This window comes from Elephantulus edwardii, unplaced genomic scaffold (genome assembly GCF_000299155.1).
Source record: "Elephantulus edwardii isolate Elephantulus edwardi_28Jun2011 unplaced genomic scaffold, EleEdw1.0 scaffold00004, whole genome shotgun sequence".
Taxonomy (NCBI): Eukaryota; Metazoa; Chordata; class Mammalia; order Macroscelidea; family Macroscelididae; genus Elephantulus; species Elephantulus edwardii.
This window is the reverse complement of record NW_006399754.1, coordinates 36683081-36705526: the sequence shown is the minus strand read 5'-3', so window position 1 is coordinate 36705526 and position 22446 is coordinate 36683081. Positions and strand designations below refer to the sequence as shown.

The 22446-nt window shown below is 54.9% G+C and overlaps 1 protein-coding gene across 1 annotated transcript; it reads right to left on the bottom strand.

Annotated features, from left to right (window-relative positions):
* Window positions 1–1171: 1171 nt before the first annotated feature.
* Window positions 1172–17855, bottom strand: RFC3 (replication factor C (activator 1) 3, 38kDa). The gene is made up of 9 exons (XM_006879586.1): window positions 17769–17855; window positions 13514–13651; window positions 11985–12052; window positions 10388–10485; window positions 9301–9482; window positions 7360–7496; window positions 6927–7025; window positions 3355–3424; window positions 1172–1363 (listed from the first exon to the last, which is right to left on the bottom strand). Exons 1-9 carry the CDS (start codon window positions 17853–17855, stop codon window positions 1172–1174), a joined length of 1071 nt encoding a protein of 356 aa, XP_006879648.1.
* Window positions 17856–22446: the final 4591 nt, after the last annotated feature.

Sequence of the window (22446 nt, the reverse complement as noted above, 5' to 3'; positions counted from 1 at the left end):
CCACGGCTTGCAGGGAGCGGAGGAGCGTGTGTCGGTGAAGGCGAGGTGTTATCAGAACAAGAGACCCTAAACCTACAGCTAACGTGGGGCCAGAGGCAGGGAGCTGACGAGGAGGGGAAGGCAGGCGGAAAAAAGGTGTACAAAAGACTCCACAACAGGAGGAACAAAATGTACCGAGACGGCAGCTCACGGCCATCCAGAGATAACGGGATTCAGTGCGACAGCTTCATCTCACCAAAGGGACCAAATCAAAGGCGCGGATGCAAACGCAGGCCCAAGCGGCGTGTCGTAGGTGTGACAAAGGTCGAAGGCTAGAGAAGAGCAGTCACCAGTGGACAGGGCCTGACATTCCCATCAGGTGAAGCAAATCCAGAGACCATCAGAGAAAGAACATTCTGTAACAAGGATCAAGACCACACCTGTCCCACATCTGTGCTACGGAAAACAACTCCCCACATCCGGAGTTACAGGGGTGCATGGGGCTGAGCTGTAAGCCAGCATTCCTGAGCAGAGTGCGGAAACACAGTGACGGGAGTGGAGGCGAGCTGAGCTGTAACCCGGCCTTCCTGTCTGGACTGTAGACATGGGGAAGACGGGAGGGGAGGGGGCTGAGCCGTAACGTCTCCGGAGAGGACCGCTGAGCTCTCTGATTGGGTCTCTGCAGCGAAAACCTTTATGGGAAGAGACTGTCCGTCTTCCACCCAAGGTGCTACGACTGGTGGATTTGAACCATCGACCATTCGGTGAGCAGTCTAACACGTAACGTGTTACGCCACCAGAGCTAAAAAGAAACCAACCGCAAGCTTCACTGTCAGAGTCAATGCTGGTGGACAGACCGCCCACAGGGCATCGGAAGTGACCATCTTGACAGAAGCAGGCGGCCTTGGCTCTCTCCCACACAGCAGCTGATGGCTTCAAACCACCGTCCTTTCCGTTTGCAGCCGAGTGCTTATCCCACTGTGTCACCAGAGCTCCCTGGAAACACAGCAGGGTTTGCTGAGCCTGGAGAGTTACGGGAAGAGTTCTCGGGAGAATCAATCTCTCTCTCTCTCTCTCACACACACACACACACACGACGGGCCAAGTGAGACTGCTTTATTGGACCCACGTCTATCCCACGAGCACCACGCATGTGCAGACCCAGTCCCAGCAGGACACTGTGCGGTGGCCGTCAGAACATCATGCCTTCCAGCCCGTCCTCCATGAACTTCTTGTAAAGCGCCATGAACTTGGCCACGAAGGCCTCCAGGTGGTAGACAGCCTTGCTGCCCAGCTGCAGCCGGTGCTCGTAGGAGGCCGCTGCCTGGGCCACCTCGGCCTTGAGCTGTCCGTCACAGTTGTGCAGCAGCTCCGAGAGCAGGCCCTGCGGAGACAGAGCGTCCAAGGCTTGAGGGCTCTGTGTCCCACAGGCAGTCTCCCTAACGGGCAGGGGCCCCGGGTTACCAACAAGGTCCCGCTGCCAAGACCGACCGGGGGCGCACAGTTCTAAGGTAACCTCGGCGAGGAAAGCATTCCCAGGACTGAAAAGGCCCACCAAGATGGCTGAGGAGACTGTGCTGAAAGCAGGGCTGGACCACCACGCGTGAATGCATGCGTGACGGGACTCGAGCGGAGCGGACAAGCTCATAATCTCAGGATGGTTCCTGTGCCTTATTGGACGTGCACAAGTTCCCCAACGCTGTCACCCGGGTCCGTCAGCATCTTCTAAACCCTCAATGCCGTCACCAACTCAGTCATCTCCAACTAAAAGTAAACAGCCTCACTGCTCTTCTGGAACGTGAAAAACAGTGCTTGCTCACCACTGTATTCTAAATATTTCACCTTCTCTCTTTACAAAACTCCACCAAATGCAAAGGTGTGCGGACACGAACACAAGCTGCTTCAGAGAGCGCATCAGCTCAATTCTAACAACTGACCGCACCTGCAGACATAGAGGCCACGGCCCGCAGGGGCCCAGGGACTGGGGAGCTGACCCGCACATCTTCTACCTCGGAGTGGCTGGCGGTCCCAACCGCTCTCCCCTCTGGGATCCTTGTTAGAGGCAGACTGCGGTGCTGTGTGTAGTAATCTTGAGCCAATATCAGCCTCCTCTAACAGGGAATCCTCGTTGGCGGGATACGATGGGATGTATCCTCCGCCCACGGGGCCGGGAAATCACGGCCACACACCTCCAGGCTCTGGGGAAACTCTGCCCCTGGCTGCATGACGTCTGCGGAGCTTCTGTGACACACCCCGGCGCGCATGACTGACAGCTCCACAGGGCTTCAAAAGCAGCTTTCTCAGGACACCACCAGGCCTGTCTTCCAGGTGACTGGTTGGACTTGAACCTCTAACCTTCTCATTAGCAGCCTTAACTGTCTGTTCAAAGCAGCTGGCCTTGCTGAAATGAACACACGGGGCAGCCGGTCTGCCCTGCGGGGAGCTGACGGCAGGGGTGAGGTGTGGTTGTCACGCGGGAATTCTAGAACTTTATTTCCTTGTACACAATCGTTTGTATCCTCAGTACCACGTACGTTTCGGTTTTAATAAAAAACCACGATCTGTGAGTTCCCTAACAATGTGGCCATCCCGCAGTGCATCTCGGGACACACCTGAAGCAGGCAGGCCAGGCCTCCCCCTTCCATCTGATCTTCCCACGAGTCCCCCAGCCTGGCACTGCCTCGCCTCTGACCAGGGCAAAGGTCCTACAAGAAAGGTGTGTGTGCCGTGGGGTGAGGACAGAGGAAACTGCTCCCCACAGCGCTGAACAAACAACAGGGCCTGTGGGGGCTTCATTCTTCCTATTGCTGCCCCTCAGGTCGTCTGAACCTCAGCACAGACATGGCTGGTGCCCGGTCCACACCCGCACAGCCCTGCAGTGCCCGCCCTCACCGCCTGGCACGTCCTGAAAGGCACCTGCCATGCCCTAAACCTACACACTGCTGCGTGCTTCCCATCTCACTCTCGGCCCCACGTGGTCACAGCCCTCACCCTGCACGGTCACCATCCTCACCCCCATGTGGTCACTCTCGGCCCCACGTGGTCACAGCCCTCATGCTGCACGGTCACAGTCCTCACCCCCACATGGTCACTGTCTTCACCCCCATGTGGTCACTCCTCAAGCCCACGTGATGACAGTTCTCCCTCTGCCACAAGGGCACAGCCCTCACCCTACTGGTCAGCCCTCGCCTGTCCTCTCCTGCACTACCCTAAGCCCGCGGCAGAGGCTCCCTAAGCACTTGCTGGAGAACAGAGCTGGAAACAAGGAGGTCACAACCTGAGGCAGCACGTGCCCTCGCGCCCAGTGTCCAAGTCTGGAACCCACGACTTTTGTTACTATCTCGGGAGGAGTACAGCAGGCCTGGAACTCATTACCTTCATTATTATCTCGGGAGGGATACAGTGAGTTAGCAGTTCATAGAGCCGTCCTCGGACCTCCAGCAGCCTGATGGGAACAAACAGAGGAGACGTGGTAAGACCTAGCGTGGGGCTCCCCAGGCCCTCAGCACCGTTTCCCTGATCATGAACCACCAACAAGGAGCATTTTCCCTGGCGCACCTCAGGGCACCCCCACTTTGCTCCCACCCACCTCAGGGCACCCCTGCTTTGCTCACACACGCGCACACACTGAAGCAAGTGCTGTGAGACGGTGAGACACTTCAAAGACCTGACTTCCCAGTGGTATCAAAGCCACGTCGACCTCTGCTAAAGTCTATGAAGTGTGAGAAAGTTTGAAATATCCTGGGAATTACTAATGCGGAACAGAAACAGGACATGAGCCCACCCTGCTGGGAGAAGAGTGCTCACAGACGCTGGACGCATGGCCACCCGGCCTCCCCCGCCACCACCACAGCATCGGGGAGCGATGGTTAAGTGAGGTCGGCCCGTAGTTTATGAACACGGGACACACATTTAGGAGTTTTGACTAATTCCAGCTCGTTTTCTTAGATGAAAACCTGTAGACCGTTTTTAAAGACAGTGTTTATGTCCAAGATGGTGAAACCCATCAAAGTGCACCCGACAGAAGCCACGGTAATTTCCGCTGCTTCCTGCATTTCTGGAAGTCGGACAATGGGTAAGGAAGAGTGAAGAACTGAGGCCTTGGAGCGGACGGGCTGGGGAAGAGCACTGACCATCCCATGGGCGGCCAGGACAATCACTCTGTCTTAGAGGGCCACGAGGGTGCTGCTTCAAGGCGAGGACGGTGAGACACTGTCACCAATGCCTCAGGCATGATGTCAGGAGGTCCCAGTCCCTAGAAAAAGGTGTCATGCTGAGAAAAGTGGCAGGTCAGAGAAAGAGGGAGATAGTGGACAAGGTGGAGTGGGCACTGAGGCCAGAGCAGTGGCTCCAGTGTCAGAGGGGAGAGGACGGTGCCAGGTTCAGAGCTGGTGTTCACCGGGTCACCACGAGCTGTGACGGGCTCGAGAGCCCCTGACCACCACCATCAAAGGATTACACAGGAGCCGAGGCTTCAAGAGCCCAGGCATGAGGTGACTCATGGCACAAGACTTTATCCTGAGAGGTGTTTAAGGACAGGTCGGGCTGCTAAACCAGGGGTCACAGCAGTCGAGACCCACCGGAGGGTCGGCTAACGGTCAGTCCAGACTCGACGGCAACAGGTTTAAGGCTTTTCACATGAAAACATCAGCACTAGAAACAAACGACTTGGTGGGAGTGATCTCCCAACTCTGCGTGCTGAACAGTTGACGTAGGACCCGTGTCCTACACAAGTGTGACGTGACAGACGCTGAGAGCAGCCTGCGCGTGTCAGCACCGACGTGGATTCATTTACATCACTGCATCTCCTAACCAAAAATAAATCCTGATTTCCTGTGCACTGCCTTCCTAGTGGGCGTCCTTAAACCCACTCGATTCTAACGCACTGCCTCCCGCAGGTCCAGCAGGTTCTAGGAGCTCAGAGCCGCCAGGTCAAATCCACTGGCCTTGTCCGGTCCGGATCTACAGTGTGGAAGCAGGTCAAGGCCATCACGCCTCAGCATCCGGTCTGCAGATCCCAGGAATGGAGGGAGGTCGTCACGCCTCAGCATCCAGTCCACGGCATGGGTCTGGTTCTGAGCTTCACAGAGCACCCCGCTTCCCTCCTGGGGAGCGTTGGTGCGTTCCAATGCCACTAATTTAGTCAGCAGCTGAGTGATGAGCTCCTGGACTGCGGGCCACTCTTCACGTGATTCCGTTTGCAAACGCTTCCAGCAGAGAAGCCTGGGGTCCTGCGACCATGCCCTCATGCCACGACGGAGTGCTCCTGGACAGGATTCCGTATCTCCAAACACCCAAAGGGTAATGCGCACGATAATGCTTCCCGTGCAGAACAAGCACTGAATGCTGGCGGTTACTGGAACTAGGACATGAAGACTGCCCAGACTGAGCAAGCAAACTTCTGGACAGGTGCTGACGCCGCGGCCTGGCCTGGCCTCTCCTCAGCCTGCAGCAGTCGGCGGCTGGGAGAAGCGCTGGGTCCTCTGGCCACAGCACAGCGGGTCATGCCCACGGTCAGGAGCCCACCTGAGCGGGAAGCAGCACCTCTCCTGCCTGGGTTCACTGGTGAGCCGACAAATGCTGTGGGGAGTACAGGCGGGGGCGTGGACATCACCCGAGACTGCAAAATTCCCCTGGAAACTGTCCTGTGGGAACACCTGCACCTCAACTCCGGGAAAGCAGCACCGTGCTCACACCACCAACTGCCGTCCTCGAAAAACCGGCAGACGAGAGTCCACCTTGATGAGGGGCCGGCGGCCTCGACTCACGTGACCCCAAACCCCCTGCTCCTCCACCGTCGACAGGATCTGCCTCCCAGCACCCCGTTTTCAGAGGCTGGAAGCCCTAACAGAAGCACAGTGCCCAGCCTCGTGCAGAGCGGCCACTGTACTCGGAGCCCCTGCAAGTCCACTGGCCCATTTCCCACCAGCACACGTGCATTCTGTGCCTCTGGGTTCCGTCCTGGCCACTCTCACTGCTTCTAGTACTGTTCACATCACATCCAGTGCGGCATCAATACGCTTCCACGTGCACCAGGAAACCAGCCCACTCACGTCGCGTGCCGCGCTGCACGGGCCTGGGTCCCTGGGCAGTACCCCAGGGGGCACACATCTCCACGGTGGTCCAGTGACTGGACCGTCACGACAGGACACTCAACACAGACGGACAGGCTGCTCACAGGCAGCCGTGACCCAGAAGTGATGGGCCGATGACCTTACCTGAACGCCGCTTCAAGTCCAAAAGGAGACAAACCAGAAAGCTCAACACATCTAAACGACCAGCCGAGCCCTGCAAGGCCGGCGACGCCCTCCCAGCTCACTGATCTCACGTAAACGCTGCCCTGACCTGGAGGCAGCATCACACACCCCGAGCTCACACGTGGGCGGCCCGAGCCTCAGAACTGCTCAAAGGAAGCAAACCCGACCTTAGAGACAGACGCTCACCATGTGGGTTCAGGGTCCAACTAATCCCTAACAACAAAGCCGGGGTGCTCCTGAGAGGCGAGGAGGGGGTGTGCCCCCAGAGGAGCCAGTCCCTAAAGGAGGACATAATCACTGGGGAAACAGACGGTCACGAAGGCGAGGGTCAGCCCCTCAGGGGGAGGCTAGGACGGCGGCTGCAACAGTGGGCGTGACAAATACTGTGTAAGACCATTACTGTAGAGACAGAAAGACAACTAGTACCAACGGGCAGGAGGATCCTGGGGGGGGCACAGGGGTGAGGGTGGGCAGGGGGCTAATCACAGCAACTTGGTGGGGGAGGGACGGGCGGGTGAGGGGAACGGGAAGATCCAGTGTGAGAAACAACGTAGGTGACCTCTGTAAGCGGAGCAGTAAGAGCCTGTGCTAAGGAAAAGCACGCAGCAGCCGTGAGGAGAGGCGCAGACAGTGCAGGGAGGCGGCGTCCGCACCGCTGGCCGCAGCACCACGGGCCCGGGCGGCCGTTACCTCGGAGGACTCTGCTGGCTGACGATGGCGTGGGCAGTCTCCCTCAGGTACACCTCCCAGTCCGCCTCGGGGATCTCCTGGTCTGCGGTGAACGGGTACCTGCGTGACAGAGCGGTGCCAAGCTGCAGGAGCAGCGCCCGTGGGCCACCCAACACCCCCAGCCTTCCCCACCCCCCACGGAACACCCCACATCCCTTCCGCCTTGTGGTCAGCCTTGCATACCCTGGACTGCCTCACAGACGTCTAGGGCGTCCCATACCCCTGGACCGCCCTGTGCTCCCTGGACCGCCTCGCACCCCATGGACCACCCCACCACCACCCCCACTCCTGTGGGCAGCCCCACACCCCCTAGACCATCCCACCTCCCCATGGCCCTATAGCCCCCCCCACACTCCTGTGGTCCGCCCTGCACCCCCCGCCCGCCCCCACTCACTGCTGCACGCGGCAGGCCTCACACATGAGGAGGGCCCTCCGCAGGTTCCGGCCGGACTTCTCGGCCAGCCGCTGGGCCAGCGGGGCGGGCAGCGTCAGGCCCTCCTTCTTGCACACGGTCGACAACACCTGGCAAATCTGCAGGGGAAACGGCAGCACCGGAGTGAGACTGTCCCTGTGTCTCCACCGCCAGGACCCGTGTCACTACCACGCGCAGGGCTTTACCGCCGGAACCGCAGGACCGGCCTGCTCCCGCTGCTCCCTTCGTGACGAGGCAGACAAGCTGCTCCTGCCACGTTGCCTCTGCCAGCACTATTCAGAGCACCCACAGAACGTCCACCCTCTGCTCGCCGTCCCAGGATTCATCTCTGCTCTGCCCTCCCTGCCCTCAGGGCACCCTCCTGGGAAACGCTGCCCTGCTGCCCACACGTGGAGCAGACAGCTGCTGGCGGTACTGGTCACACACAGGCCTGTCAGCTGTGTGTGAAGGCGGAGTTTTGTTACAGGTTCAAAGGGGGACTGAGGGACAGTCCCTCGGGGACCTGGCGAGGCTTGGCTCTGAGCTCCGCTCCTGCCAGGCCCTCCCGTGCTCTGTTAGCGTGGTCGGTGGAGGGACATGGGAACCAGGTGGTTTTCCTACTACACGGATTTTTACTGGCGGCTAAAACAAAGAAGAAATACGCTGTGTGGTCCCTCCCCTCAGGCCCGGGTGCCCCGGTCGCCTCCCTCACAACCCCTCCGTCCACACACTCCTGACTCGTCCCGCCTCTCCTGACAGCACAGGACACCCCTCAAGGATGTAACCTCTACAGAAAGAGCAGCGGGCCTTTCCTCCGCGGTGCTACACTGCCTTCAATTCAGGCTAGGAGCCCAAAGCAACCGCCTGCCACCCAGGCCCAGAAACCACTCCTCCACCCACCGAAACGGGCTGAGAGAAGACACCGCACCCTGGTCCTGAACTAGGCAGCACCGTGGACCCTCAGCGAGAGGGACCGCGAGGACGGCCTGGGGGAGGGCAGTGGGGTTCCGCTGAGTCAGCAGGAGCTGAGTCATGGCACCCAACAAGCCAGGTGAGGCCAACGAGGGCTTAAAAAGAGCACGTCTCATGCGCGGCCAGAGAGACTGCGTGTTTAAGTACACATCTGGGAGTCCTGGGGTTGTATGGACGGGAGGGGGGAGGGAGTAAAGGGGAGAGTGAGAGTGTGTGTGTAAATGCACACTTGCCGTCCCAGGGTTGTGTGTACTGTCCGTGTGCCTGTCTGGGAGCCCCGGAGCATGTGTGTATGATGTGAAGGTACTCGTCTGGGAATCCAAGCTGTGTCCACTGTGTGTGGGGACTTGAAGGTATCTGTGTGGGAGGCCCCAGGCTGTGTGTATGGTGTATGTGTGTGAAGGCGCCCACCCATCTGGGAATCCCCGGGGTGGGTGTGTGTGTGTGTGTGTGTGTGTGTGTGTGTGTGTGTGCCCACCCGTCTGGGAGTCCCCAGGCTGTGTGTACAGTGTGTGTTTTGTGTGTGTGAAGGTGCCCACCCTCCAGGGAGTCGCAGTCTCGGGTGCAGCGCGTCCATGTGATGCAGGCAGAGTCTGGGAGTTTCTGGGTGGCACAAACGGTCAAGCACTCCCCTGTGAACGTCAAGCCTGGCCACTTGGCCCCCCGAGGAGAGGCCATGGGAGCAGAACCTGGTCACCTGTTCCCGTGAGACCGGCAGCACGAGGGGCCACAAGGCATCCCAGTCTGCTCCATGCACGGTCGCTCTGAGTGGTCACCTGCGCCTGTGAGGGCAACAGCACAAGGAAACCACAGGGCAGCCCTACTCCGCTCCACTGAGGCCTGACACTTCAGAGAGTGACCACCGACCACATGCTGGTCCACACATCCCAGGGCCGCCTCCGTCCCCGACAGGCCCACTGCGCGTCCAGAGAAGCCTCCCAGCCGACTCACGTCCTCAGTGCTCGGTGCAGGCACGCGGACAGCCAGGCAGCGACTGCGGATGGGCGCGATGACCTTGGAGGTGGAGTTACAGCAAAGGATGAGCCGGCAGGTGGACATGTACTTCTCCATGGTCCGGCGCAGGGCGTGCTGCGCGTCCTTGGTGAGCTTGTCCACCTCGGTCAGCAGCACCACTGTGTTGGGACAAGCTCTCACGTTAGCACCCCCTGTCCTCACTGCCCCTCCCAACCTCCCCACCCGAGCCTGCAGACTGAGCACAGCGGGGCCAGGACCACTCCGCCGGACAAGGCGAATCAAGGTTAGCTGTACGGTGAGGCTGACTGAGCGCGCTTCAACATGTCCACAAACCAGGCATTAGGAGCACTACCAGTCACTCACACTGACCCCGGGGGACGGAGAAGCGTCCAGGGCTGTGGGCATCACGGGCCCACGGAGCTCGGCGGCCTGGCTGGTCAGGAGCTGCCCCACCACCCCAACCCGCCCGCGGCTCCTCAGGGAAAAGACGGGCGGTCGGCTCCAACACTGCAGCACTGAGCTGCTCTGACGCTTCTGAGGAGCCAACTGGCTTCTCCACTCCTCCCTCTGGAGCTGGTGACACTGAACCACTGACCTTCTGGTTAGCAGACAAGAGGTTAACCGCTGCACCACCAGTTCTCTATGTCCATCGGAAGAACAGTCAGGTCACAATCGTGCACTCTGTTCTCAAAGATCAAACTGAAGCACAGACAGACAGCCTTCACTGTCCCCTCAAATTCCACTCCACTTGGCTATGTACAGCGGACCCTGGTGGTGCGATGCACTGTGTCAGCTGACAGCTCAAGCTCTGCTGGCTCGAGGCCACCAGCAGCTCCCGGGGGAAGCACGACGCTGTCTCCTCTGGTGAAGATCTGCTTCCTCGGAAACCCAGTGCGGCTCTGCTAGAAGCGTCTGTTCTGGGGCTCCCTATGAACCCCATCAGCACACACTCTGCCTCATGGTTCCCTAGCACCCACCACCATGTCCCTCAGGACGTGGCACGGCGCAGGGGTGGACACATCCTGCTGGGCACCTGCCCCGCTTCCGGCCCTCTCAGACACACCTTTGAAATCCCGCTGCGAGCCGGTCTCCAGCTGCTGGGACTGCGCCACGGTCTTGAGCATCTCCTGGATCACCACCCGGTCGCTGTTCCCAGCATCGCTGTGCGACACAAACACACATCAGCGCTGCAGCTGTCACCCTGGGTGCTGCGTCCTCAGCCCTCACCAGTTACCCTCACGGACAGTGAAGGCGAACCTTCATTAACGCTTAGTCATATTCACGAGGGACCTCTGGAAAAAAGGAAGAGCGAGCGCTCTGGTGGCCCGGTGGTAAGAAGCTGCACTGCCCAGAGGCAGGGGTTCGAATCCACCAGCTGCTCCAGGAGGAGGTGCAGTCTCCTCCCCGCTGCCTCTGAAGGATCTGCCGTGGGCGGTTCTGACTCAGCCGCGCAACAATCACATTCACGGAGTCCGAGCTGTGCTGGTTCAGTGTGTGGCTGCGAAGCACAAGGCTGGCGGGGGAACCCACCACTCCAAGAAAGAGCTGCGATCCACCTCTGTAAAGGGGCAGCCTGGGAACCCCCAGGGCAGTTCCACTGTCCTCCCGGCCGCCATCAGAGACGGCAACAGGGCGTGTGCTGCAGTCAAGAAACTTTAAAGCGGAGAGTTTAGATGGATTAAAAACACCACCGGGCGCAGGGCTCCGTTACAAGTTGACTGCCAACACGCAACACACTAGCCGCTCCGTTCTCACTAGAGAAGGGCAAGAGGTGCCCTGTCAACCCGAGGGCGGGTCTGAGCCCCCCGGCTCTTCCAAGGACAGAAGATGCCTAGTCTCTTCCCACACACTTGTGGCATTTGCAAGTGTTTGAAGGCAGAGTCAGTCCCGCCGCTCTAAGGACAGCCATGGAGTGCTGTAAGGAGGGTGAGCGCTGGTGTGTCAGGACCGGCCACAGCCACACTGCCCGACTGGGCGACTACCGCGCAATGTGCTGAAGCACTGTGCCACCAGGGCTCCTTGGGCGTGGGCTGGTAGACTACTGTACCTCCCCCCAGAGAAGCAGCAGACACAAAGGAGAGGCTGAGAAAGCTGGGAGCCCAGCTCCACTGGGAAATGCTCCCCTGAGACGTCCCTAACTTCTGACACACGCTCCACTTCTCAGTTCTCTATGTGCCAGGACAGAATTGGGGGCGGGGGGAGGGTGTAACGACAAGAGGCTGGCAAGACGGACAGGAACCTGAACCTCAGGGAGATGGCAGGAGGAGGAAGGACATGGGCATGACGTGGAACTGTCACTGATGTCACAACAAGACACGTCTGGGGCTGAACGGATTCACACGTGCTCTTCAACTATGACTCAAGTCACAAGAGTTAAATAAAAACATACCACACAGCAAGGGACCCTGCTCGCCACTACAGGACTCAGCAGATGGGTGGTGTTACTACTTCAGGGTAAGAGGAAAAGGCCTAAAAATGCACAGGCTCACCCCTCCCTCGCATCTCCAGCGCAGCAGCCCTGCGGTCTCACTAGATGGGCTCCCATCTCCTGATTTTGTTTCAAGAAAGGATTTTCCACCCTTCTTTTTTGCTGTTGTGGGATTCTTTTTAGTCTAAAACCTTCTTCTTAACATGCCCATTTCTACATGGGAGCAACTTACCTGGGATTAACTTCGAGGTGGTAATTACTTGCAATGGTGCTGATTTCGATTTTCTTTTTCGAGGGTGTCTAAATAAAAAGGAAACCACTAAGTCTTTTCAAGCGTTATTCACTCACGATTTCCCCCTCTAGTCTAAGGAGCGTGCTGGGGCAGCTGCTCGTGGAAAGGCGCCTCACAGGAGCGAGGCCCCGTCAGCTTCCCCGGAGGCTGGTCCCAGAAGTGCGGTGCACAGTGTGTATAAACCGCGCTGCCTGGGGGGGCTCTCGTGGGTTCTTCTTTTATTATACAAACAGTTCACACTCACTATAAAGCCACCAGCTTGGACAATCACTGATGCTTTCATCTCACTAATATCACTTACTTAGTGTGCAGATAAACCTACAATTTCACATGAATTAGGCCGTGTCAGCACCCCGTCTTCCCTGACGTTTTCCGTTATCCTGGGAACCCCAACCACCCCCAGCTCCCACTGCACACAATCTGAGTACACCACGACCCAGCCTTCTCTGCGGTCACACACCAGAAGCAGTGTGTAGTGTGCTTGTATCAACCCGATGACAGTGAACTGTTTACACATCTACACACACACACATATTCCCTGGCCAGTCCTGACTCATAAACTCGTGCAGCACAGAGCAGAACTGCTGGGGGCCAGCGTGGCGTTGGGTCCGAATCAACAGCACATACGGCAACCACAGTGGTAGGTGAGTCAGGACCCGTCACATGGGAAAAGCCTAGCCCTGCACTCAGCCCGCACCTGGGCCAGCCAGGCCCCCCATCCTTCCAGGGTGTTCACCCCACAGCTACCATCTTCCTCGAAGCCTGCCTTTCACTGGGACCCCCTTCAACCATGCACAGCCCAGGGGATGGAGGGCAAAAGGCCTGAGGTTCAAATCCCCCAACGTCTGCTCGAAAGACAGACAGGCACTGTCCTCCTGCACAGCCCCAGCTGGGAGCCTGGACGGAGGGCGCCGTGGCTGGAAGCAGCGCCGAGGCAGCTCGGGGTGACGCACAGCAGAGCTCTGCTCCAGCCTCGGCGCCCTCCACCTTCCCACGGACCCCGACTCAGGGTGACGCTGAGCACAGTGCACAGCTGCCCCAGAGCGTGTCCAAGAGGGGTCTAATGAGCAAGTTGTCGTGCTGCCAACCCAAAGGCACACAGTTCAAGTCCAGCTGCTTGATCTACGGGGAAAAGATGGGTGATCTTCACAGCCTGTGAAAACATGCTGCAGGGTGAGCTGAGCCAGTTCTCGCCCCATAACACTTAACAGAAGCCTTTACAGAAGCACACTCTCATCTCTCTCCTGTGAGCAGCTGCTGGATTTGAACCACTGACCTCCCACAAGCAGCCATGCTCTCGGCTGCGCACCCCCAGGGCTCCTGGTGGTCACTCCGGTGAGATCTGTGCTTCCCTGGGAGCCTTACTGACATCAGGCAGCGGGCAGTGCTGGGCCAGGGTGGGCAGGTGGCCCAGTCAGTGCTGGAAAACGGCTACAAATATTTGGAGAACTTTAAGGTGAAATGCTTACCGTGATGGTCTGATGCTCAATTCTCAACTTCTCCACGCCAGCACCATAGAGCTCACGCAGAATACACATGATCCTGGTCTTTTTCCCAGCACCTGACGGTCCATAAACTAAGAGGTGAGGGAAGTCGCCACATTGCACCTGGGAAGGAAAAACCAAAATACTTTCCAATGTTGTGACAATCGATTCCAGCTCAGAAGAGCCCAGAGGACACCCCCGGACAGAGCACTGGGCAGGTTCAAACCTCCAACTTCCTGGCTCCCAAGTGAGCATTTAACTACGGAACCATCAAGACACCTTCATTTTTCGCTTCTCAGGTAGAACTAAACTGCTTTTAAATACTATTTTGCTTATCTACTAGAAATCCTCTCTGTGCGTGCACATTCCCATGCACCTGCACACATTGCAATCCCCAAGGTACACTGTCCAAATCCACCAGATGCTCTAAGGAGAAGAATGGGCAACCTCCTTCAGTGAAATTAACTGTCTCTGAAAACCTTCTCAAGGGTCTACTCTGGGTTGGTTCCAACTCAACAGCACACAATAACAACAATAGAAACCGTGTGTGTGTGTGTGTGTGTGTGTGTGTCTATAATGTAAAAATTCACAGGTGTCCCTCTGGTGGGTGTCTGAGCATATAAATCCCACTTACGACTGACTGCCCATCTTCTCAGAGAATTGTCTGTGGATTCAAAACAGCAGCAAGACCAGGCTTTTGAACGGCCACACCCCTCATGACAGACCGCACTGGGGCTCCCCACCTATACACACATGCACAGAGGTTCGTATCAGATACGCCTTTCTCTATAAAGCACATACATATGGACACACTTTTAACATTTTGCTGGTAGCTTAGTGGTAATGAGTTGTGCTGCCAAGTCAAAGGCGTGAAGTTCAAATCCACCAGCTGCTGTGCAAGCGAAGGAGGGGCTCTCGCCCCCATCCCCTGTGCTTTGTTGTCTTTGTTGATATGTGCCATCAAGTCGCTGTGACTCATAGCAACCCTGTGTACAAGAGCCCTACACCCTGCTCTATCCTGTGCCAACCTCGCCGTCTCCGACACACTCATTCCTACCACCCCAATCACAGAATTGATCCATCTCATCGAGGGTCTTCCTCTCCTGCACCGTCCCTTCACTCTCCCAAACATGACGTCCCTCTCCAAGGACCAGTCCCTCCTTGCACCATGCCCAAAGTATGTCAGACGAAGCTTCAGAATCCTTGACTCCAAGAAGCACTCCGGCTTCACCCTCTCCAGGACAAACTTGTTTGTTCTCCTAGCAGTCCATGGTATATTCAACACTCTTCTCCAGCACCACAGCTCAAAGGCATCAATTCTCTATCATCCCTATTCACTGTCCAACTCTCCGATGCATAGCACGTAATTGGGAAGACTATAGCCCGGATCAGGCTCCAGCCTGACGTCGTTGCTCTTCAGTACTCTTGAGAGGTCCCTCACAGCTGACTTTCCCAATACAATTTGTCTCCTAATTTCCTGGCTGCTGTTATCAAGAGTGTTGACTATGGAACTGAGTAAACTAAAACTGTTAACTATCTCAGTGTCTTCACCATCCATACTGATGCTGCCAATTGGCCCAGTGGTGAGAATCTTTGTTTTCTTGATGTTGAGCTTCAATGCATATTGAAGACTGCAGTCCTTGACCTTCTGCAGCAAGCGCTTCAAGTCCTCCTCAGTTTCAGCGAGCAGGGTTGTGTCATCTGCGTGATGCAGGCTGTTGATGACTCTTCCACCAATCCTGATGCCACATTCCTCCTCGTACAGCCCAGTGTCTCCTGACGGACTCCTTTCTTGATTTTGAACCATGTAGTATCTCCTTGCTCTGTTCTGACGACTGCCTCTTGGTCCAAGTATAGGTTTAGTGTCTCTAAAAACCCATGCATTCCAACTCCACATGAACAGTGCATGTGGTAATAAACTGTGAATGAGGCAGCACTGGTGGCCTCCTGGTAAGGTGTTGTGCTGTCAAGCCAAAGGCCCGAGGTTCAAGTCCATGAGCAGCTTCTCAGGAGAAAGAAGGGCAATGATCTAACAGTTTAATAACTGCTGAAAATACAGGTACTTGTTTTCTTCTTAATGAACATTTACCTCCAAATATAAAACTAAGACGTGATTGCATTTAGAAAATATTTTTAACTACATGGGCATTTAGTTATTTTGGAACGTATTCTGGGAAATATATTCACATTGTTCATAACATCTCTGTTGTTAGGTGCCATGGAGTCAACCACGTCTCACAGTGACCCTGTGAACAACAGCTCTGAAGCCCGTCCTACGCCGAGCCAGCCTTATCGTCTCTGACACACTTGCCCCATTGCCACAGTCAGTGTCCATCCATCTCTGTACTGTAGCCCATCCCGATTATAAACAGAGATGCAGTATCTCCTTACCGTCCCTTTAACCAAACACAATGGTCGGAGGGCAGGCACTGTCAAGCAAGGAAAGCTCTGGTGGTATGATGGTTAAAGCATTTTGGATGCAAAAAAAAAGATCATTGGTTCGACCTTTCTAGTAGCCTAGCAGAACGAGGAGGAGGGCTGCTCTTGTACAAGATGACAGCTGTGGAGACTAGAGGGTGGTTCCCCTCAGTCAACAGGGCCTTGAGAGGAGCCAGCAGGAGGCTGGGTCTCTGGAGCACTGCAGGGACTGGTGGGAGGGGCGGGGGGCAGAAGCCTCCGTAACCCCATTGGGGGCAGGGAAGTTGGTCATCTCTTCTGTTGGGGTCAGCTTGGGGAGGGGTGACTGGAAAGGAGGGTGTATCCTAACCAGGCAGCTGAAGTCCTCCTGGAACGGCCAACAAGTGAAAGCTGTCAGAGCACAGCGCAAAAAAAGGGGCGTCCACTTGCACACCCTGAGTCCAGAGCAGGGACGGGCGAGACACACCACACACACACACACACACACACACGCATGCCCGCACGCGCACACATGCTGGGCATCCCAGGCTAGGTCTGTGCCCTGTGTGGAGTCCAGAGCAGGACGGGCATGATGCCTCCCACACACACACATGCTGACCATCCCTGTCTCCGTCTGTGCCCCGTGATGAGGCTGGAAATGGTGACCAGATTATCACTTAGGAGGTGCTGCCAACAGGGACCTGCTGACGTGAGATACTGTCAACTACAGACCCAGTGAACAGATCTAACTTTCTTCGTCCACATCATCCTCCCCCTCGTGGATAAGCTCAAGCCTGACATTAAATTCACTGAGCAGTTCCATCATGTTGAGGGCCCTTTCTCTGACTCTCCACTTTGTCTTCTTCCAAGAACTGGTCCCTGCTGACAGCATGTCCAAAAGCAGGGGCTTCACCACCCTTGCCTCTAAGAAGCCCCTGGCCGCACCTCCTCCAGGACAGATGTGTGCTGTCCACAGGTGTTCAGACATCAGTGCCATTCCAGGTGCTGGGGTGAAACCACAGTGTCAGGCCAGAGGTCTGCTCACAGCACAAACCTGCAGCGATCGGGGCTCGGAACGCATGCTCTGGACTTGTTCTGAGAAGGGAAGCAGCTGGGGGAAGCATCCGGCCTGGAAGACGCTCAGGAGATGAAGTGTCACAGGGATTGCAGCCAGAGGCTTGAGCAGACAGCGGTTCATTCCCTGCACGCGGGGTCACTCGGGCCAAGACTCCAGGGCAATGACAAGACCTCACAAACTCCTAAGATCCTGCTGGAGGGAAGGCTCGCAAATAACTATTGCTGAAGTACCCTGACTGTGTGTGTGTGTGTGTGCGTGTCTGTCTGTCTGTCTCTCCTTCGAACACATGCACTGAACACATAAGAGAGAACCAGCTCGCGAAGCCGCACGGGCTGTGGGGTTCTGACCAGCTCACGGGACCAAAACGTAGAAGCTCGGTCTTGCATACGTGAGCGGTGTCGCTAGGAGACTACTCTTCGGAAGGGGTCATGCTTGGGAGGGTGGAGGGGCGGCGAAGGAGAGGAAGACCGCCGACCGGTGGAGGGTCAGTGCCCACCGCAGCTTGCGAGGGTGACATGGGACAGGAAGGGTCAGATCTGCTGTTCAAGGGCTCGCTATGGGTCGCGCCCTGGACAGCACCGGCCAACAACAGCCCAGGACACGAGACTTCTATGCATGTCCGCAAGCCTGCGAGCGGGACGCCGCCCCAAAGTGCCGCTGGACAGAGGCTCCGGCGCGACGGCCCAGCGGCCAGCAGAAGCCCCGCGTCCTCCCCGCACGGCCCTCGGACCCGCGTCCTCCCGCGCCGCCCGGCCCGCCGCTCACCAGGTTCCGCAGCTGCGCCGCCTGCTCGCGGTGGAAGTCCAGGCGCGACAGCGAGCACGGCCTGTACTTGTCCACCCAGAGGGTCATCCTGCCGCTGCCGCGCTCGAAATGCCCGCGCGCGCCGCCCGCCCGGAAGCCGACTCGCGGATTCCCGCGTCGCCGTCTCTGACGTCACCATGACGCCCGCCAGGCCGGAAGCCGACCGGCGGATTCCCGCGTCGCCGGCCCTGACGTCACCACGGCGCGCGCCGCGCTGCGCGGGGTGGACGGGGGCTCAGGAGGGCCAAGTTAGCGGCCGCGAAGGCAGCGCCCGCCCAGGGGCGCCTGTGTCGTGGGTTTCTTTGTTCCTGTTCGCTGAGATATTCCAAAAACTATTAAGTAAACTGGAAAATTTGGTTCTGATCCCCCGAGAGTGAAGTCGGGTAGTTGAGAGTCGTACCTTGCCTCCAGCCAATCATCATGCATTCAACTGAAACCCGTTAAACATTTACGATAAACTGTGTTTTCCACGCTAAAATATGTGCAGATGGAGCTTTCTCTTTTCAGTTGGCAGGTACCTAAAATAGCTTCAAAGATTTCGTTGTTTTTTAAAAAGCTCCAGAAACTCCTTTTCCCTTTCCTTAGCTCCAGACTCTTCTGAGATGCACTGTAATAAGAACAGAATAATAGCAATCGATTGCAGGTGTTTCTTTTTCCATATGAGGCTAGCTCTTTGCTGGGCATCTGTGAGGTGTCCTGGTGGCGTGGTGGCTCGGGCAGTCTAGAAGGTGGTCATGTGAACTCATCAGCATCGATAGGAAAGCGCACAGCCTTGGAAACCCTGTGGTCAGTTAGTGCTGCTGTGACCCTACAGGACGACCACTAGTCAGAATCAGCGCAGGGACAGGGCTGGCTTGGTGGCTTTGTATATTCATATGCCTTATGTAAATCTGAGGGAAACTAGCTGGTGAAAGGCCCTAACAGCTAAGTTACCACCTTCACCTCCTGCACCATAAAATCCGGACCTTTCTGGCCGTCCTTCAAGACAGCAGATGTCTTGTGGACGTCCAGGGACCACTCTGTCGACATTATAATTCAAATGGATCAATTTTTTGGTATTTCTTATTCACTGCACACCTTTTGCATATTCATATGCAGTGGTTGGCAATAAAATTACTTGAGCAGGCACCTTTGTCCTCAAATTGGATCTCTGGGCTTTTGTTAAAACGATAAAGAGGTCTTTGGCAGCTGATTTTCCCAGTGCAATACGTCATCTGATTTACAATAGGTTTGATATTTGATCACTGAGTCCTCTTTTCCATCTTATTCATTCTCACCTCTGCAGTCTTTCTTCTTTGTCTTTCCATATAAATGTTAGAATTAGTTTGTCACTTTCACAAAATGCTTGCTACAACACTCTTGGGATTGCCACCTACTGTTAATTTAGATCTATCTTTGAGCACTGTGAATGTCATCCTGTTGGCCTTAGAAATCATAAAAGATAAATTGTTCCACTCAAACACATTAAAAAATCGGTTGCACATTTCATGTAAGCCTTTTTATGTGCCTCTGCAAAGCACTTCCCCCTCCATGATTTAACTGTGCGATATATTTAACACATCTTCAGTTGCCCTTGCTACCGTCTTACAAGGCCGTGACGTAAGACTATGAGAATAGTCACACACAGATGATCAGAAGGAAAAAGCCTCTGACATGAAACTGTTGAGAAAACTACTGACAAACTTTAAAAGGCAAAATTTTATTAAATGTCCTGTATTGAAGGGGGGGAGTTTTATTCCAGGGGATTTTGTGATTCCCATCACTGCTTTGCCTTCTGTCAAGAACAAGGATTGTCCTCTTAATCTTGCTTGTTTACAGATGCAAACTTGTTAGACTGGGGTTGTTGGTCAGTGTCATCTGGACTGTGACTCAGCCGCCCTGTGAACCTGCCCGTCCTATACCATCCTCACCGTCTCATCTCGGACATGCGTGAGCCCGTTGTTAGTCACTGTCCGTCCACCTTCTGAGGGCCTTCCTCTCCTCCTCTGACCCTCCACCTTTCCCAGCACGATGTCCTTTGCCAAGGACTGACCCTGCTCCTGACATCGTGCCTAAAGTATGTGAGAAGGAGTAAGATGTGTATGTAAAGTACGTATGTGAATATGAAAACAGATTTACTTCAATGGAACGGCTTACGCAACTGTGGGGGTGGTAAGCCTAAATCCATGGAACAGGCTTGAGCCATCCACGGCCTTACGGGGTTATGGGGGGTGATGAATCCAAATTTTGCAGGTCAGGCTGATGTCCCAAAAACCAGCAGTCATGAGATGAGAAGAGTGCAGGATCAAGAGAACTTGAGCTTTGTCACATCATCCGTTTATACACCTGGAGACAAGTCATATGCCTGTAGATGTGAATTTTGGAAAAGGGATGGGAACCCCACACAACTAAACTGAGTGACTTCAGCCCTAAATTTAAAACTCCATCTTGCACTAAACCACTATTTTCATTTCTAACTTTCTAAATGAGATTCAGGCCACAGTGTTTCCAATCACCTACTATGCACCTGAGAGTTGAAGTGACTCAGGAAAAGTGGGACAGGAGAAGAATCCATGCCCATGAGCTGTGGTGTTGAAGAAGAGAACTGAACATCCCACAGATGGCCAAAAGAACAAACAGGCATGTCTCAGAGACAGTGCAACCAGAGTGCTCGTTGGAGGCAAGGAGGGCAAAGCTTCATCTCACGTTCTTGGACAAGTTGTTAGGAAACATTATTACTCTATGGAAAGTTACATCATCCTGGGGAAAGTAGAAGGTCATCAAAGACAGGAAGACCCCCAGTGGGAGGGACTGATGCACATGGACAGCAGTGAGCTCAAGTATGTCAGAGATGAAAAGGTAGGACCTGACAGGGTTAGATCTGTTGTTCACAGGATCGCTATTCTACCCTGAGTGAAGAATTACTTGGTTCCTAGTAAGAACATTTGTCCAGCTCTACCCTGGGCACCAGTAAGATAGAAACAGACTGATAATAGTAACTGAAGTTATTGTTGTTGTTAGGTGCTATTCATTCAACTGCAACTCATAGTGACCTGAAGAACAGCTCTGAACCCTGTCTCTCCCAGCGCCATCATCATGTTCTCTGACATACTCAAGCCCACTGCTATAGTCACGTCACTGTGTTAAGGGTCTTCCTCATTTCCACCCTGCTTCCACCTTCCCAAGCATGATGTCCCTTTCTAATGAATGGACTTTCCTAGCAACAGGCCCTCTGTATTTTGAAACAAAGCTTTATCATCTCTATCTCTCAGGAGAACTCCAGCTGTGCTTTCTCTAAAACATGTTTATTCTTTTGGCAGTCCATGGGATATTCAGTGCTCTTCTTCAACACCACAACTCAAAGGCACTGCTTTTTCTTCTGTCATCCTTAGTCATTGTCCAGCTCTCAGATGCATAGTAAATGATTGAAAAGACTCTGGCCTGAACCAGGCATACTTTAATCCTCAAACTGACATCATTGCTCCTCAATAATTTGGAGAGGTTCCTGACTACAGGCGTTCCCAGCAATATATCTCCTGATCTCTAGGTACCAAGTGTACTGATTGTTGATCCAGGGAAGACGAAGTCATTGACAGTTTCAATGTTTTCTCCATCTGTCATGATGTTGCCTTTAGGTCCAGTGGTGAGGATTTTTGTTTTCTAGACATTCGGATGCAATCCATACTGAAGGCTGTGTTCTTTCATCTTCTGCAGCAGCTGCTTCAAGTCCTCTTCACTTTGAGCAAGCAAGGTTGTGTCATCTGCACAACACAGGTTACTGATGAGTCTTCCTCCGATCCTGACGCCACGTTCTTTTTCATGGCATCCAGCTTCTTAAATAATTTGCTCAGCATGCAGATTGAACAGGTATGGAAAACTGATACAAGCCTGATGCACTTTCTTAACTATAAACCATATAGTGTTCCCTTGCTCTGTTCACACAACAAGTATAGGTTTCACATTAGCACAGTTAAGTATTCTGGAATTCCCATTCTTCTCAATGTTATCTATAATTTGTTATGATCCACACAGTCAAATGCCTTTGCACAGTCAATGAAGCATAAATAGACATTCAGCTTCAGTTGGGCCTTGCTCACAGCTCTTGGGCTAAGATCAAGCAAGAATCTACAATAGAAGAAGGCATTCCTGACCTCTCCTCCTCTTTGGGCTCTTGGGCCTGCAGCCTTTGGGGCTAGTGTGGAACACCAGCGTTTGTGACCTAGCCTGGACATCACCCTCACCTGGAACATTATCCTGCTGTGCCACCCATACCCCTCAGGTAGAAGGCTTCTGCGCTCACACACACTCATGCACGAGCACACACACACACACACACACACACACGGAGCAGGGCCCCATCCTGTCATGCCACACCACCACACACACAGAGCTAGGACCCCATCCTGATATGCCACTGCTGGCTTCAGATGGTCCCAGCCCCATGATTTTTTTAAATTATTATTAAATTTTATTAGTTTTAAGGAACATTTACAGAGATTTTGCATTTTCATTCATTCATTGTTGCACTGTTTTCTCTACCCTCCTCCCCAGTTCGTTCTTCTCCCCCGCCCCGAATGTCTGTTTTAATTGTCCAATTGCCACAGTGCTTGTCAAAGCCAGTTCTGATTAATCTCCTTTGTCAGTGTACCTTTGCCATTCC